Source organism: Aulostomus chinensis, chromosome 7 (genome assembly GCF_037954235.1).
Source record: "Aulostomus chinensis isolate RoL2024-O1b breed Wild chromosome 7, RoL_Achi_v1.0, whole genome shotgun sequence".
NCBI lineage: Eukaryota > Metazoa > Chordata > Actinopteri > Syngnathiformes > Aulostomidae > Aulostomus > Aulostomus chinensis.
Window position 1 is genome coordinate 5282830 of NC_141326.1, and position 18386 is coordinate 5301215.

The following is an 18386-nucleotide window of genomic DNA, read 5'->3' on the forward strand; positions in this document are numbered from 1 at the left end:
AAACATGTCTGCAAAACCTACCTGTGTGAAATCTTGAATTTGAAAAAGGAAAAAAAAAAAGTGCAGCCCGTTTTTGACGATGGCCAAAATCTTTAAGATGATAATGATGATGGCACCTTTACCTTGAAGTTTATACTGCTATGTTACCAGTTTACTTGTTTTAAATTAAAAACAAGAGAGGATGCAGTCAGTTGACTTTATATGTACATACCAAATGTATATTTCACAAAACAAGACTTGAGTATCCTTGGTTTATTTGAAAAATACTCATAAAAGTCTTTTTAATTCATATGATGGGGGGAGACAATACAGCCAGTAAACCAATGTTATATGCCACTGAGTCAAAACATGAAATGCACTGACGTGTTTTGTATTGAGTATAATAGAACAACATTGCAATAAATCTAAAATAAAAAGTTGTGTTTTTGCTTCAATTGTTATTTAGGAGTCTGTAATATGTGGAGCTGCTTTACCATTTACCATTTTAATAAATCATTGTGGAAAAATTAATTGTATATGCAGGACGAAAACTGACTTTCAACATCAAGGTTATAGTCAAGTGGTTGAGGCTCAACCCCATTTTTGCCCTGGCTGGCTGGTTGTTATACTGCAAGTCATCCACTACCCTCTCTACCCGCATTTCCTGTTTCTGTCTAATAAAGACGTAACATACCTGGAAAACCCACAACCTATGTTTGTATTTTTTCTTGCAGAATACTTCAAGGTGTGCTTTCATAAACTAAGAAATGGGCTAGAAATATTTTACTGGTCAATAAATATGAGAATACTGGCCTAGCTTGAAGATCAATGCATGACTTATCACACCATATTTGTGTTTTTTAACTTAGAAGGGTTTATAACTTATCGAGGAAGCCCTTTTCAAATTTGATGGACATAATAGTCTTAGTTTGTTTTACAATCTAGCAGTGTCTTCATCTATTGATAGCATTCATGCACTCTGGGGGGAAAAAAAAAACTGACAAAAGGGGTAAGTTTTTTTGTTGTTCCAGTGATTAAAAAGCCATATTTCTGACTTATTTTAATTAAAGATATATTTCATTCACATTTCTTCAGCTTAACAGAAAATATTTTCGTGTTACTGTAACCAGATGTTGCTCTTTTCTTCATTTAATATTGCCTTCAGGAGGACATTTTTATCTATTGTAATTTTACTGTCACCACTTGTTACTCTCCGTTGTTACTATTTATGAGAACTATGATTTTAACATTTTAACACATCAAACTGTGGTTTAAACACAACTGTTTAAACCACAGTCGTGAATTTCAGTGTACACAGTATTCAACAGAGACCTTCCCCTCTTCCGCCAGTCTCCCTCCGCTCTGCATCCACAGCAGCTGATGATGGCCAGTGTGGTAGCTACTAGCTACCCCCGCCACGGAATTTAGCATGCAGCTAACGGTGTAGCGTCGTTATGTGTATGAGATGTTTAGCAATCGTCATATGAATGTGTCGCTTTAGGCTTCAACAGAGGTGTACCGTAGAATATGTGCAGGTCAGTTAAATGTTTCTCTGTGTCTGTTCACTGTTTTGAATACTATGCTTAGTTCACGGCAACTCGCGTTAGCTAACTTGTGTAGTTTGACAGTACAGTCAGAGTTAACCTGGCTAGCTCCAACAGAATGCAGCTAACGTTAGTTACGTTAGCTTTCTGTTTCGTTAGCTACTTTGTTCTGACGTGACTGTGTTTGAGTGACGCTCATTTTAAGTGGTCGAAACGGAAGTATACACGTGGGTTAAAACAGAATCATTAGCCAGATGGTATGTACAACTTTGTGTAACTTGCTCTTTATTTGGGATTGCCAACGTTTCAATGGTTGATTGGTGGGTGGGTGGCTAGCCTGCTAGCAAGCTAAGTGAAAAGCTCTTGTTTGTCAACAGTAGTAGTAGTAATCATTCTGTGGTTACCGGTGTGATGTCCATTTGATTGTACATAAATTAATAGGCATATAATTTGCAATGTTTAAGATATATAAGCAAGTAAATTACGAATGTCGATTTTCTCTTAGACACACTTCCAGATTTCACTCTGCTCTGTTAAGAGCTGTGTCACTGTAGCTTGTCTGTATGATTAGACACAGTCACACGTAAAGTACTGACTAGACCTAAGTTATGGACAGTCTTTTTCTGTGCTGTTGTTCCTTCTACAGCTTTGTAAGACACGGATTAAAGCTGGATCTGAACCCTGTGCTGTAATGATGTTCAAAGACTTTCCCTTTGCATCACGTGACCCATCTCGGTCCATTTAAGCAGCTCCACAACATTAAGTCTGAACTCAACAGCACATCTCAGCTTGGCACCAATATGATCATCCATGCTGACCCCGCCCTGCCCTTTGGGACAAGAATCCCCCAAAACCAAGCTCCTGAAATGATATGATAGTAGCTGCCTGGATCACTTTCTGTGCCTGCAGGAGCCTTGCACAGGTTCTGCTCTTCCTCTCCTCCACAAATTCCCTTCCTCCATTCTGGGAATCCCTTGCCAGTGTGGTAGCAGCCTCCGGAACCATGGGTAACAGCTGTGTATGCCGTGAGGACAGTGACTTGGAAGACCATCACCGTGGGTCATCAAGGGTGACCCGAGGACAAGCTAGGCAGTTGGATCATGGTACAAGTGCAGGTGTTGATACAGTAGAGGCTCGTAGCAGTCGTCCCAGGGACCCAGTCAGGCCACCTCGCAGAGGGCGAGGGCCCCATGAGCCCCGACGGAAGAAGCAAAATGTGGATGGCTTGGTGCTGGACACGTTAGCTGTCATCAGGACTCTTGTGGACAAGTAAGTTCAGCAGTGATGATTACAACTTAAAACATATTTGTGTGTGTATTTGTTGGTGCCTGTTTTTCTTGGTAGTATAATAACTAGCTGCCAAGAGTTCTTGTTGCAGGACATTTGTCTTTTTCAAGGAGAATTATAGTATCATTGCCAAAAAATAAAGTAATCTTTAAATACAGCAGTTGTATTTATGGAGACATTGTGGGAGCAGGGAAAACTCTTTGAAGTGGGGACTTAAAAAATTTCAGAGACCCTTAAACTGATCTGAAATGAATAAATAAAATAAAGAACACATTGCACCAGAGCTCTTTGCATTTTCTCAGTAATGGTAAAGCTGACGTCCCACCCATGGGTTTGTGTGCTGTTGGATTACATATGTTCAGGTTTGATGGATTAGGTATGGTCAGGGTAAAAATGGAAATTTAAATGTCACGAACAGGCTCAAGAAACTGGTAGGTGGCGGTATGTTGACATCTTAATTGTTAACTTTAAAGACCTACACTAAAGAAAATAAAAATTATATTAGGTTGTCACTCACACACATGGTTTGCTTGTAGCACTAAGAAAATGTAGAGAAGAGTAGAGGTGCTAGCACATTGGCAACCATAAATTAGTGTAAAACAAAATACCCACAGTGGTTTTGTACCTTATTCATTCACTTAATATTTTCATATCAGTTCAGTGTGACGGTTTTTGCATTCTGTTGTCTTTTGATGGAGTTTTTTTTTCTCTTCCTAAAGAACCAAAACAAACAAAACTGTGACCAAAAAACAGAACCCTAAACAAAACTGCCATCTCTGCATTGTTGCACTCCTACTTTGAATCTGGTTTAAGAGGCACTGTGGTTTTCATCTTCTTTCCTTAAAGCTGGCAACTTGAGCATCTCTTATCTCAGGCATATACTGAATTGTGTTTCTTGGGTTCATGCAGTAAAAAGCTAAATACCCCTTTGCAGAAAAATGTTTGAGCTACAGGTACAAATGGAGTTTTCGGAGGATCTGTATTATATCATATTTATTAATGCTGATTCCAATGGGCTCTGTCAGTCACAATGTCCCCGCCTTGATAGGTTATTTTCCTGACCGTTCCGAAGTGTTTAGCAATTTATAGTTTCAGCTGGAGTTCCCCTGTAGCTTTCACTGATGCTTGAAGGGCTTTTGTGTGTGTGTGTGTGTGTGTTCTTGTGTGTGTTTCAAATCAAGCGAATAGCAGCCTACCATTTTGGACTGAGAAGTGCTTTGATATACAGTTGCAGGCTGAAGAGTTTACTCATCTTGGTTAATTGATAACCAAATTTCCAGTCAACCGTCTGCATTCAGGGCAGTTGTGATAAAATCAATATGGTGGAGGAGGTAGCTTTGTTCAGTGTTTCCAGTGGTCTTTGTCAACTCATAGGTGAGTTAGAGGCTTGTTTAGAACATGGAGCTTCTGCAGTTATATTTTTTAGATAGTCAGAAATGATGTACCTGTTTTTCTTATACCATTCTAGGTTTGTGACTCTGTTTAGTGTGTGAAGCTTTGCAGTGTATTTTTGTCACGTCTGTATTTTATTAAAGATGCATTACGTAATATACTCCATGATCAATGCAGACCTTTGAAAACATGTAAGACATGTAGTTTTCAAGGGTTCTAATAATCTGACATAAATAAAGGGGAACTCAGTGAGGGTATTAGTCTTACTTAGTTGTGTTTGGAAATCTGAGGATCAAGCTGGCTGAAGTCACGGCTGCCAAAGAGAAAACAGCTTTCAGCAGTAATGGCTGCAACAGCATCCACAACAACCACTGAAGTAAATCCATCACGCTTATATGGCTGCCTTGACCTCTCTGAGGGACATGAGCACAAACACGAAAGCACACACTGAATCATTTGTTTATATTATCACAGATGCCGTGATCACAGGGACAATAAACACTTCAGATGTTTTGCTGTTAGATGAGTCATACTGAAAGGGACCACCTCTGTTTGTGCAAAACAGTGATGGTCTAGACTCCCATATAGCAACATGTTGAGTCTTTTTTCTATAGCATACAAGTGAAGTGAGAAACATTCTGAAACCAGGCCATGTCGTTAATATCCTGCTTTAATATTTTTCTTTTTTTCAGTGATCAAGAGCCCCCATTCTCCATGATCACTTTACATGAGATGGCAGAGACAGGTAAGAAAAAATACAACACATTAAGCCTTGTGTGTTGCTCAGGTGATGGGTTTATTAAGGTTGGTGCAAAATACAGTCCCATTCTGGTGACTGCAATTGTACAAACTCTGGTACAGTGTGTATATGGTGAGAATGTGATGCACACTTGATCCCTCTTAACTGACGCTTGAACTCTAAAGTTTGAGCTAAATGGCCTCTGCTGGATTCCCCCCAGAAAAGTTGTTAGGCCTGGTGGCAATTTGACGGTAGCCAGCAGCCCGATTGCAGACCTTAAGGGTGCATTTCCACTGGCTCACTTCAGCTTGGGTTGGGTGGAGTCGGGTTGATTTGGCCCTGTTTCCACTGGCCCCGACACGATGCTGACTGTTACCATTTTGGTCCCTGCTCTGCTGGGGTTCCAAGCAAGCCATGCGGTTGCACACATAGTGGTGTGCTGATTAGGTAACTTACCTGCTTACGTCGTCTACTTAATATCATCTTGGCCTCAGTGGAATACTGGTCAATCGCCTGGTAAAGTCTTTTATACTTTTCTTGGGTGTTCTGTTTCCTGCTTGAAGCCTTGCCTGTCTGTCATCCTGTCCACCCACGCTGACGTGGTACCCAGTGCTAGTGGAAATGCACCCATACCAACCCAACCCGAGCCGAAGTGAGCCAGTGGAAACGCGCCCTAACTGTCCTTTTCTGAAAGGGACCAAGCACCGACCAGCAAGCACCTGATGGCGGGGCCCTACAGATAACAGATTCATGGAGGGAGTTTTGGAATATGAGAATTTAGAAGTGCAATTACATACGGCCCTTCATAAAGACAATGATAACAGTTGACTGGGAATTTGAGAATAGAACAATGTAATCATGTTGATGTGAGACATTTGTCCAACATACTTAAACATGAACTATGGTGGAGTCTTACACAACTGTAAAGTCTGGAGGTGTTGTTTTCAACAACCTCACTGGGAAAAACCATGGCCTCTGTAAGGAGGTATACTGTGTGCCTTTGACTCTAACACAAGTGTGCTGTAGACTGCCAGGGTGCTGACTTCCTCTTGTAGCTGAATTCCATGTTGTTGTTATGCCAAACTTACATTAATTAGAAACTTGATTTTTACAATGTCACGCTATTTTTAGTTTGTCTGCCCCGTATATTTCTTATATGTGAGTGTTTTATCTGTTCCCTTTTGTGTATGGTGAATGATGCTCTCACGTGAGTGTTCTTTCAGTTGGTGTTAGAGCTGTGTGTCATGCACATATGGTGTTTGATGTTCACATGGTGTAGTGTTGCGTGGCTTGAAAACAGCCAAGCTGGGTATAAGCTTGCAACTACTGAACCCTAAAGCAGCCAAGCAATAAGTCAGTCAACAAGCAGTCTCTCTCTGTTTGACATGTGATATTTTACATTATTCATGAGCCTGTGAGAAATGTGCTGTGTTGTTGCCTTGAGGATAGGAAGTGGTGGATGTGGCATTCATGCTGTTTTTTATACTTCTAATCCAAAGTCTTGTCTTTTGTGTTACCTATTTTCACGATGAAAAATCCTGAAAGGACTTGTTTTCTCACAAAAAATATGTATTTCAGCAAACTATATTTGCTAAAGCAAATAGTTAATTGAAGTAAAAAAATATTAGAAGGGCACCAACAACACATTGCTCCTAAGTATTCAGAAAATGCACTTTGATGAATTCAGCATTACAAAGCCTGAAAGGGAATTTCAGGTATTGTGGTTAAAGACAGCCTGAGTGATTTGATAGCCGATGCACACATTACACGGTGTTGATTGGTTCTGTGTAGACAATCGCCAAAATAATACCATGTTTTTATTACAATATATCAGAATCTCTGGGGGAAGATGACATATTCGTCCTCAATGCATCTTTGGAGCATTTGCACATGTACTTAACGCTGTATGCATGTGATCGCATCCCCTAAGATGCATGTCAATAATAAGCCTGATAGAGCCTGTAATTAATCTTTGTCTTTCAGATGATGGTTGGCTGGAGGTTGTCCAATCGTTGATACGAGTGATTCCATTGGATGATCCACTTGGCCCTGCAGTGATCACCCTTCTGTTGGATGAATGCCCCCTGCCCACAAAGGTTGGAGTTGGAGCTTGTTTGTTGCAGACAAAAAGAATGATTGGCATAACAAATTCAGATAAAAATGATAATCATTTCATTTTTAGAATTTTATACTGCCTCCAGCTGCTGTCCCAAAGAATCACATTGGTCTTTCCCAACTGGCAAACATAATAGCCCAGAATTTGTCTACTCATTTCTGTAAAGCAGTTTTTCCATTACAATCATGAATATAAATAGTTCTGTTTCTCCCTTAGGTTATGTGTGTAGTTTTGTATTCATTGGGCTTCATTACATGCAAACTGTAGGACTTTTTTAGCCTGCAGTTTAGTCTTGCAGACATGGAGCAAAGCCTGATGACTATTTGTAACCTCAGCATTGAGATCTTTTGAGTAACCCTTGTAACATTACTGTTTTTGCAATCCCAGGTGATTGTCAGTTACCAGAGGTACACGATAGATGTCAAAGAGTTAGTTATTTTATGGGCTTTGCTTCCTGTCTGTAAATTGAGGGCTAAACACTCATAAAGTGTGTGTGTGTGTGTGTGTGTGTGTGTGTGTGTGTGTGTGTGTGTGTGTGTGTGTGTGTGTGTGTGTGTGTTCGTGTTCTTGTACTTGCTACTTATTGAGGACTAGAATATTTATTTAACCACCAGAGTGAGAACATTTTTGGAAAGTAAGGACATTTTATCCAGTCCTCACAGCTTCATGGGCCGTGTTAAGGTCAAGCCTTAGTTTTAGGGTCAAGGTTAGGATTAGGTTCTGGTTAGGTTTAGGGTCAAGGTTCGGGTCAGGCAGTCAGTTGAAATGGTTAGGTTTAGGGTGAGGGGCTAGGGAATGTATTATGTCTATGAAAGTCCTCAAAAAGCTGTAAGTACAAGGGTGTGTGTGTGCATGCGTGCGTGTATGTTTGTGCATGCGTGCACGCCTTTGTCCTTCATTAGTGTAATTCTCCTACATTCTCTTTCCAGGATGCTCTTCAGAAACTCTCTGACATGCTGAGTCTGAGTTCAGCTGTTGCTCGACAGGATGCTCTCAGCCCTGCTAAACACAGGAACACCACTGCTGTCTTAGGATGCCTGGCAGAGAAACTGGCTGGTACAATCCTCATTTAAATGTCTGATGTTTGTCTTTGGAATTCAGCCTTCAATAATTATGATTCGTGTGCTCTTGGATGGTTCCTTGTTCACTGCCTTTGTGAAGTGGTTTCCAAACTGTGGGAGAGCAGGCTAACTGCGAGGGGAAGGGGGGGCGCGTACAGAAGGATGCAGGGTTTGAAATTATCATCCGCCAAAGGTGGTGTCTAAATCTGAAAGGACAATCCATAAATTGGTGGGTAAATGTTTGAACCAAAATAGCAATGTAATAAGTATCTAATAACATCTATCAGCCGAAGGTACAGCCTCAGACCAGCTCCACACTGCTGGTTGTGTTATATTTGTAGAGCCACGCACCATGCTCCCGCACAGAAACACTCTGACACACACACCTGCACCATCACTCCGTCTCTCTCTGCTGCACTGAAACTCTTTTACCCTGCAGGACACATCCCACATACTATACTTTTAGAAATGCTGTTGTGCAATTTCCACTTCATAACTAGATACATTTTGACTTCTGCAACACTGTAAAGCACCATGACTGTAAGTGAGCGACTATGTTATGGATCCGGTTGTCAAATCAAGTCAGTTTCATTTGTATTGCACCAAATCACAACAAAAGTTCTCTCTTGACTCCTTACAAGTAGAGCAGGTCTAGTACCACACTCCTCCAGTCAATTTACACCCAACAGTTCTCCATCAGCAGCACATCCTGCAACAGCGGCAACGAAAACCTTCCTTTTAACAGGCAGGAATGTCGAGCAGATCCAGGTTCAATGGGGACGGCCTTCTGCTTTGACCGGTTGGGGGGGAAAGAGAGCAGGAGAGCGGGGCAGAGACAAAGACAGATAATGGAGGAAGACAGATATGCAGAAGGAAAGAGTGGAACAGAGATAAAGAGAGAGAGAAAGGGAAGAGACTGACGGACAGACGGGGACATGAGCAGGTGGAGCTACGGGTGGCAGCTTGAGCCTCTTCAGGTCTGCAGCCTCCTCCAGCAGCACTCGGGATCTGGGATGAGGGGAGCCTGAAGGTTCCGGAATAGAAGATGAGTTCGTAACATATGAGTAAGATTTATATATGACACATACAGGAGGACAGAGAGGAGGAGAGAGAAGCCCAGTGCATCATGGGAGATCCCCCAGCAGTCTAAGCCTATAGCAGCATATCTAAGGGCCAGCTTAAGCAGCCCAACTATAAGCCTGATGAAAAAGGAAGGTTTCAAGTCTGCTCTTAAACGTAGAGAGGGGGTCTGCATCCCGGTCCTCATAAACTTGTTAATTCATGCAAAACGTTGTTTAAAATGGCTGTTTATATTTTTCTTATTTTCCTTTGTTGAAATAGTTTACTGAACATTGTGTGTTTCCGATGTCAAATCTTTAAGTTACTCACCTTATAACTTCTTAATGTTTTTCATTACCCTAAGTTCTGAACCCCACGGTACAACCAAGCTTCCCTTGGTAACAGTGTGTTTGAAAAAGTGTGTAAGATGACTTTGTAGCATGCCTCAGATCACCGTTAAGCTGTCTGGCCTTCACAGGCATGAAAACAATTGCCAATCTCCAGGTTGTGATTCCTTGACACAAATAACTGAAACTTCTTTCAGTCTCAAAAGTGTTACTGTTGTTAATTTCAGCTCTGTAATATTTTGTTTTTTAGGACCAGCCAGTATTGGACTGTTGAGCCCTGGAACCCTTGACTACCTTCTAGAAAGCCTGGTGAGCAAAGTAGTGACATACGCAGTTACACATGTTAAACCTGTGTGAACAAAGTTTCATGCTCTATAAACTGCAAAGAGAGGATGCAGTAATGGATTTTGCTGGTACTCTGCAATTGTTAATTAGTAAGGTGACTGCTGTAATTTCCCCTCTGAGTTTAAGGTCAGCGATGACATGAGTTATGGATTCAGACATCATTATCAAACTAAAAGATCATCAGATCAAACTGTCAAGCTTGTACATTTTGCAGTTGTCTTCAAAATCTCTGGGACGATGATGGTGGTGAAAGAGAGAGTGCAGGGATATTATAAGGGGGAAACTGCTGAACCAGGAGTTTCTTTTTACCACTCTTCTACCACTCAGATGGGTCTTGCTCTTCATTAGATAAGAGCCTCGCTGGCCTCTGATTGATTCTGCTCTGCTTTGTCAGAGAGGAAGTCACTTCTGCAAGTGCAGCATTTCTTACAGTAACAACAAAATCTTAATTAGACCAATTCCAGTTCCTTTTGATGACATTAGGGCTCAGGTTAACGCTTTATAATAATTTGTTTATAATAAAGACCAGTAAATAATTATGCTTTATTACAACCACTGTTATTTAAAAACTACCATTCTTAGTGTTAGCATCAGAGGATTTATGAAAACAAGACAATGACGTTCAAACTGATGATTATTTACCTTCGTCTCTAACCCCTCCCCCCAGAGCTCGGAAGCCCACCCTACTGTCATGCTGTTTGCTCTGATTGCCTTGGAGAAGTTCTCTCAGACCAGTAAGTTCACTCATACACAAACATGAGGACAGGTAGTAACTAGTGACCCAAAGAGAGAAATCTTTTCTTAGATGCATTGAAATTTTCTCTTGTAAGATATTTCTTGATGCAAAAATAATATCTCAACATTAATTGCCAGTGATAGGAGCTGGTTGGTGTTTGTGTGCAGTGTTCCACCTTCACCTTTCTGCTGTACTTATGTGACACAGTCACCGACTGTTTGCTGCGTGCCAATGAAGCACGCAGTGAAATGTGACATTATTTAGTGTCACAATGGACAGTTACAGCAAGCCTGCAGGCACCACAAATCTCTGTAAAAATGTTCAGAACCATCACAGACGGAGTGATTCAAAGCATCTCACCACTGACATGGGATAGCATAATGAGATGATGCCCTCAAATATCAGTCCACTAAGTGTGAGTTATTTTGTGATGTACTTTATTTTGTGAAATAGTTTCACTATTACAGTTTGAGGAAGTAATGCCACTGACGATGGTGTCATTAGATATACAAAAGGAACATTCACTCTGGTCATTGTCTTGGTCGTATTCATGGATCAAGAAATTGGATGCATAAATGTGCATTCATTGTTTTGTGCATTAATGGAATGGTAGCCCTCTGAATCACAATCCAATAACTTTGTGCTTAGAGATTCCCACCCCAACAAAAAAAATGCCAAAATAAGTACAAGGGTGACCTTAACTGTTTCTATGACAACGGGCTTATTTGTTGTCACAGATTTCTGCTTTTGATCACATCTCCTGCTGGTATGTTTGTACATATAGGTGAAATATTACACTGTGGCCATTCTTTTTTGTAAACCAAAATGCTAATTTCTCACTGGTTGCAAAGGCCGCTGTTCACGTCTACTTTTTCTTGACCTCAGGTGAGAACAAACTGACAGTATCTGAGTCTTGTATAAGCAATCGACTGTCTGTTCTGGAGTCGTGGGCAGAGCATCCTGACTACTTGAAGAGGCAGGTGGGATTCTGCTCCCAGTGGAGCCTTGACAACCTGTGTAAGTTGCCCCATTTGTTCAGTAGATGTGTATATTGTATGTGTGTGTATGTGAGACACAGAAAGGTTTACGCTAGCATCCTCTGTTCAGTCCTAAAAGAGGGCCGTCAGTTCACGTATGAGAAGGTCAACCTCACCAATATCAACGCCATGCTCAATAGCAATGATGTCAGCGAGTACCTCAAGATATCCCCAAGTGGACTGGAGGTAAGTGTGTGTGTGTGTGTGTGTGTGTGTAGTCTGAAATTAGCCACATCACCACATGAAACATCAGTTTTTGGCCTTATACACGTTTTTCGATCACTTATCAATGTTTCTTTCTCTTTTTGTTCCCTGCCTCAGGCACGATGCGACGCCTCATCATTCGAGAGTGTGCGTTGTACGTTCTGTGTGGATTCAGGTGTTTGGTACTACGAGGTGACAGTCATTACATCGGGTGTGATGCAAATTGGATGGGCTACCAAAGACAGCAAGTTCCTCAACCATGTACTGATATAGCGTCTCAGCTGTTCTTTCCGCATTCTCTCAGTTGTTTTGCAGTCATGTGATGAAGCATCTAATAAGTGTGAATCTGTGTGTTGCAGGAGGGTTATGGTATTGGAGATGATGAATACTCTTGTGCGTATGATGGCTGCAGGCAGCTCATCTGGTACAACGCTCGCAGTAAACCTCATGCTCACCCCTGCTGGAAGGAAGGTAGGAACTTCACATTGTATGACACAAAATTCTGATTTAGGTTGCTTTTTTCTTTCTTTCTTTTTAGCAAACAGGCACAGGAAAAGAGGGCACCACACAGGAAATGTCATAGCCATTTGTTGAAAAAATTGCTTTATTGTTTTCTTTGTCTCGGGAGAGTTGTCATATTTGAGCACCCACACACTGATGTCACGGCCAAAATTCAGGCTTTTATTGCCTCCCACATTGAGTGATGAAAGTAATAATGTGTAATGGCTATACTGTGTGTGTGTGTGTGCGTGCGTGCATGCATGTTTGTGCGTGTTTGCATGTTTGTGCGTGTTTGCATGTGTGTTGTTTAGGAGACGCCATCGGCTTTCTGCTGGATCTCAGCAAGAAGCAGATGATCTTCTATCTGAATGGACATCAGCTGCCTCCAGAGAAACAGGTCTTTTCCTCAGCTACGTAAGTCCACACACTCCCCTCTCGCTTTCATGTCCCCTCTGTTTCCCTCCTTTTCATTCTTGTTTCCCTCTACTTTCTCCCAACAATCACATTTCTTTCCTTCACCTCTCTCAGGTCTGGATTCTTTGCAGCAGCCAGCTTTATGTCATATCAGCAATGTGAGTTTAACTTTGGAGCCAAGCCCTTCCGGCATCCGCCATCCGTCAAGTTCAGCACCTTCAACGACTTCGCATCACTGCAGCCCAGTGAAAAGATCATCCTACCCAGGTAAGAAATGAAGCTAGGACATACAGGGATTTAGTCATGGCGCTGCCTTAATAAGACTGAAGGCCTCCTTATAGGCCGGGGTTGATCTGTACTGTTCCAAAGAACGTCTGTACCCCAATGGCCAGTTCATTTGACAAGGGTTATTACCTCTTGTTGGCCCTGGCACGGTTGGAAGAGATGGGCTTCAGCACAGTGTAGTTGCATGTGCACAGACTGTGTACATGGCTTCATTTAAACCTCCAGATAGATTTACAGACATAACCCAAGCATTAGTTGTGCAGGAAATGGTCACTTATCATCGATAAATTCAAATTTTCTATGCAACAGACGTCTGTCACAGCTCACACTGACTCTCCATGAACTTCCTGACCTGGGCTGAATGCTGGTTTCACCACTCCAGTCAGATTTGCAAGTTTAAAGCGATCATATACAATTCCCTGCTGCTTTACCCAAAAAGTGTCTTCTGCCTTTCAAATGTTCTCAAGTTGAAGTCTTGAGCTCACACAGACATTTCCAGAATGCAGAAAGAGCAAGTCATATATATTTAGCTTCAAGCTAATAGTTTCCCCTCAGATGTCATTGAGGTTTGGCCAGAAAGTCTCTGACAGCCGTTGAGTGGGGGAGGCTGCCCACAGAGCTTTATATCGAAAGGCAACGCTTCCCCTCCTGTCATTCACAAAAATATGTGAAGTGCGACACCTTGTGACAAAATTCAGAATCCCAGTTCAGACCAGTGGTGAAAAATCTTCATGCTGGCCTAAACTTAGTCATCCATTTTCTACCACTTATCCTGTAAAGGGTTGTGCGGGGGTGCTGGAGCCTATCCCAGCTGCCCTCAGGCGAGAGGCAGAGTTCAGCCTGGACAGGTCGCCAGTCTATCACAGAACCAGCGCCTACGGTCAATTTAGAGTATCAATCAGCCTCATTCCCTCTTGCATGTCTTTGGACGGTGGGAGGAAGCCAGAGAACCCACGCAGGCACAGGGAGAACATGCAGACTCCACACAGAAAGATCCCGTACTCGAGCTGGGGCTCGAACCCAGAACCTTCCCACAGTGAGGCAACAGTGCTGACAATGGCATCACCGTGCTGCCCCCTAAGCTTAGAACTAATGTGAATTATGAGTTAAGCTTTGTACAAAAATTAAAAAAAAAAACTTCTGTCTGCAAAGCTTTGTCTATTTTGATGAGTATGCCAGAGAGTTTATTCTGATAAAATGTGACACAATCCAGCACATTAGCACAACCATGATTGTTGCTAGTGTTGAACAAAAGCTTTCCTCCTGACATAATAGCAGAAAGGGAACATTATAAAGATGGGATTTAGACTCCTTTTACCGTTCACTACAAACAACCTGCATTATTTATGTCCAGTGATAGAAAAAATCATATGGCTTCCCTGCACACGTTTGTTCACGCTCAGTGTTACCTTCCACAATTATGTATGTTTCCTTCAAGTATCATTGACTGCTTTCATTCCCGATTGAAACTTTTATTTTTCCTTAAAAATGTACATTTGAATTTGAGTCCAGATTTATGGCTGGAGCTTGTATTCTTACTTTCTTCTTCCCACCTTGGCACATTAAAGGGAGATATTGTGAAAGAAGCAGCAGCAGGGATGTTTTATTGTACCCCCTGATCTGTAACTCCATAGTGTACATTTTCATATGGACTTGCTGCAGTGCAGTTAGAGCTGCACCCTGACTGGTTGGTTGGATGCAGCTCTGGGTCAGTCCCAGCAAAACTCTTGCCAATCATAGCCCCATGTTCATTGATCTGCATTTCTGCTCCATCTCGTTGAGTTGACCCCTCCCTCCCCATCAATGCCCTGCATGTTGCTCATAGACACTGGAAGGTGTCATGAAAACACCATTTTATGTTCTTGTGTGTTTTTGCCAGACACCGGCGTCTGGCCTTGCTGAAACAGGTTAGCATCAGAGACAACTGCTGCACATTGTGTTGTGACGTCATGGCGGACACAGAGCTGCGGCCCTGTGGACATGGGTATGTGTGGAAAAAAAACAGCTGTGCTGATACTCAAGCTGATTTCCCTGAAGATAACATACTGTCTGCTTTTCTCTTTGTCCCCCATCTTCTCCCAGTGGTATGTGTATGGAGTGTGCCTTACAGTTAGAAACATGCCCCCTGTGCCGCCAGGACATCCAGACCCGCGTCAGACTCATTGCTCATGTCTCCTGACAAACTTCCAGCTCCTCCCCCAGGAAGGAGAGACACAAAAGCCTTGGATCCACCTCCCCCTCCCATCCACTCCTGGCCAGCTGGGCGGCAAGGACGGTGCCACAACAATGTAACTACACCAGACCTGTGTGTTCTGGTCATAGGAGGCTTCAGAGGAGGGGTGAAGAGAAGAAAGAGTGTATTGGAGGATTTGAACCACACCACTGCTGGATCCCCGGGAGCTTTTCCTCATTTAGCTACATCTCCTCTTTTGTGTCCTTCTGACAACTTACCGCAGAAGCTCGGACAAGAATCTTCCAGTTTCTACTGACTGTTCCTCCAACAGAAAAACAGACGTGAGGAGAAAAAGAATTGAGAAAAATTAACCTCATCTGCCAGACCCTGTTCTCAGACCTCTTAAATATGAGGAACCCACTGCGCTTTCCTTGCGGTTTAGAGGCTACTATTTAATCCCAACATGCTCATGTTTTCACACCTCAAAGGGCTGGGTAGCAGCAAAGAACACAGACTTTGATACAGAATAAAACCCAAGGTACAGATGAATATGAGAAATGTCTCACTTTGATATTTTGGGGTGTAGATATGCGATTTATAGTGTTCCCAAGGTAGCATTGTTATTGTTTTGCTCAGTGTTGCACCAACACCTGTCCATTGGTCAGCTTCCGCAGGTCAAGCATTGAATCAGACACCTGGAGGTCAAATTATCAACTCCTCGATCACCTTTCCTGGTGTCAGTTGGAAGTCCTCTTGAGGATGTCAGAAACCATTAAAAAAAGAATTTACTTAAGCTAAAAATTAAAGATTAAAGACATCGGGCTTGTTTTGCAACCAGTAGTCAAAGTGAATACTTGAATAAGTATTAAGCACTAATTGATATTCAATAAGGCGATCTCTGCAGATGTTTGTGCTTTATCGAAAGTCTTGGCTCATATTTAGGTTGTCCTGCAGTTTCAGTTTTATATGAAACAACCACAGCGAAAGAGAAAAAAAAAAAGAAAAATTACAGACGTTCATTTGTACCTTAACGTGCTAATTTTTGCCCCAATCAAATTAGATCAAATTGATAAGCCAATGAATGGAAAGTATCCAGTAGAATTTTAACCGCCATCTGCATGGATGTGCAAAATTGGTGCTAACAATTTAGCAAATGTGGCTCCTGCGTGGGTCTGGCATAAATGAATATGTCTTAATTGTTTGTCTGGGATGACAAACTTGTGCGTCTGTATTAAGACGTCCACTTTCAATCCACAAGATGTGATTAAAACTGTTTTGTAATGTCGGTAAATGCTGATGTAGACGTGGCTGAAGTACAACACATTGGTGATGGACGGTGTTGTATCAGTAAATTGTCATAAAACAAAATGTGAAATGATCATGTGAATCTTGTTTTTCCTCTGAATCAGTTCACTTAACATCCTTGGCTTTGTAACATGTTGCACTGGGTCTGGTTTGGAGGTGGACCAGGCAACAAAAGTGAGGAAAGAAATACCTCACTGAGCGGTGGGATTAAATGCAACAAATCACAGCAGTCTTAGTGGGTTTACCTGCTTCCAGTACTTATTCTGACAAAACAAGTGTGAGATTAGAATTCTATTGTAGCTTCCAGGTTTCCAGGATCATGGTTTCTCTCCTCATGCTCTGTATAACAGCACACACATGCAGTAGCGTCTCTCATACTGCCATTTCTCCCGACTTCAACTTCATGGTTTCCCTCTGTTTTTCTGTCCATCCTTTACTTGAAGATTTTCTGGGTTGATAGTGACAAAAATGATCAGATTCTTTTCATACATCTTGAAGACACACAATATTAAAAAAAATGGATAAATTTGAAATGTTTTGGTCAAATTGTTCATCAAATAAACACGGAGGAGTTCCTACTCTACAAGATTGCATGAACTAGATCTATAAACTCATACTGGAATGAAGTCAGAAGATAACTTGTATCTCAGTACAACAAATGACTTGTCTGGTTGCTGTTCGCTACCTTTTGTTTCCTTAAGCACCTTATAAAAGCAGGTCAGATAAATTACAATTTGTCTATGGCTGGAGAGACAACGTTCAGGATGAAATATTGAGTTGTATTTAAGACATCTATAAAGGAATTTTGCCCCAGAGTTCCCAAAGATGTGATTTATTAAAGAATTGTGGTTTCCTGGTTTGTGATATTTGTAATAAATGTATGTTCATGTGATTTTTGTTTGCCTGATTATCATTTTAAATCAAATTACCAGCAGATCAGTTGTGCCATTATGTTTGTGGACAGGACTGATAACAGTTAGGTCAGCAGAAACAACAACACACAGAGACAGACAACCATTCACACTCACAGCCACACCTACAGTCAATTTAGAGTATCAATCAGTTCATGGACGGTGGGAGGAAGCTGGAGTACCAGAGAGAACCCACAGAGGAACAGGGAGAACATGGAGACTCACACAGAAAGATTCCGTGCCCGAGCCGGGACTCGAACCCAGAACCTTCTTGCTGTGAGGCCACGCACCACCACGCTGACCACTGCACCACCATGCAGCTGCTGGTCCAAACAATTAAATGTAACAAATTTGCAGAGCAGCACAATCATGTTCAAGTGTTCATTCTGATCATTTTTGGAACCCCAAATATTGATAAATGTACCAGGATTGTATATTGGAACAACCACTTCACCACTGGCTGCCAAAACGATGCAACAACTTGACAATAACAAGACAGTCATGGTAACAAGACAAGACAGTGATAATCACTGAAACATCAATATATACACAGTAATTGTAAGTAAAAAGCAAGATTAAAGGGCAAAAAGTTAAAAAAAATACTAAAAGATAAAAAAATATATAAATATGTAAACTTTCCATGTAGTTTAGATATTTGAGGTGCTCATAATTCCATTGGTATGTACATGACATCCTCTTCATCACAACAAAATCTACACGTTGTCCTCAGTAACCCTCCATGTATTTAACATTTTACTTGTCGGCAATAATCTTATGAAACACTTTAACTGGAGAGCCCATGTTAATCTCTCTTAACATCCAGTCATTTACAAAATAAACAAGATTAAAGATAAATTGAGGTCTGTATATCTGATCATCTACACAAATATTTTCATTAAGCCAAAACAGCAGTTGGTGCTGGTGGGCGAGATTGAAAATGAAACCATAGGA

The 18386-nt window shown here is 41.6% G+C and overlaps 1 protein-coding gene across 2 annotated transcripts; it reads left to right on the forward strand.

Moving 5' to 3' along the window:
• Nucleotides 1–1319: 1319 nt before the first annotated feature.
• Nucleotides 1320–17407, forward strand: rspry1 (ring finger and SPRY domain containing 1). Of its 2 annotated transcripts, none has more exons than XM_086208234.1 (15): nt 1320–1514; nt 2170–2792; nt 4895–4947; nt 6925–7037; nt 7987–8113; nt 9775–9833; nt 10537–10603; nt 11491–11622; nt 11713–11828; nt 11964–12107; nt 12206–12317; nt 12659–12761; nt 12876–13028; nt 14926–15030; nt 15129–17407. In XM_086208234.1, the coding sequence occupies exons 2-15, from the start codon at nt 2395–2397 to the stop codon at nt 15223–15225; spliced, it is 1779 nt and encodes a 592-aa protein (XP_086064360.1). In that variant the 5' UTR covers nt 1320–1514; nt 2170–2394; the 3' UTR covers nt 15226–17407. The 2 variants fall into 2 exon arrangements, with proteins under 2 accessions (XP_086064360.1, XP_086064361.1); XM_086208235.1 differs by lacking the exon at nt 1320–1514 and adding an exon at nt 1621–1780.
• The last annotated feature ends 979 nt before the right edge of the window (nt 17408–18386 follow it).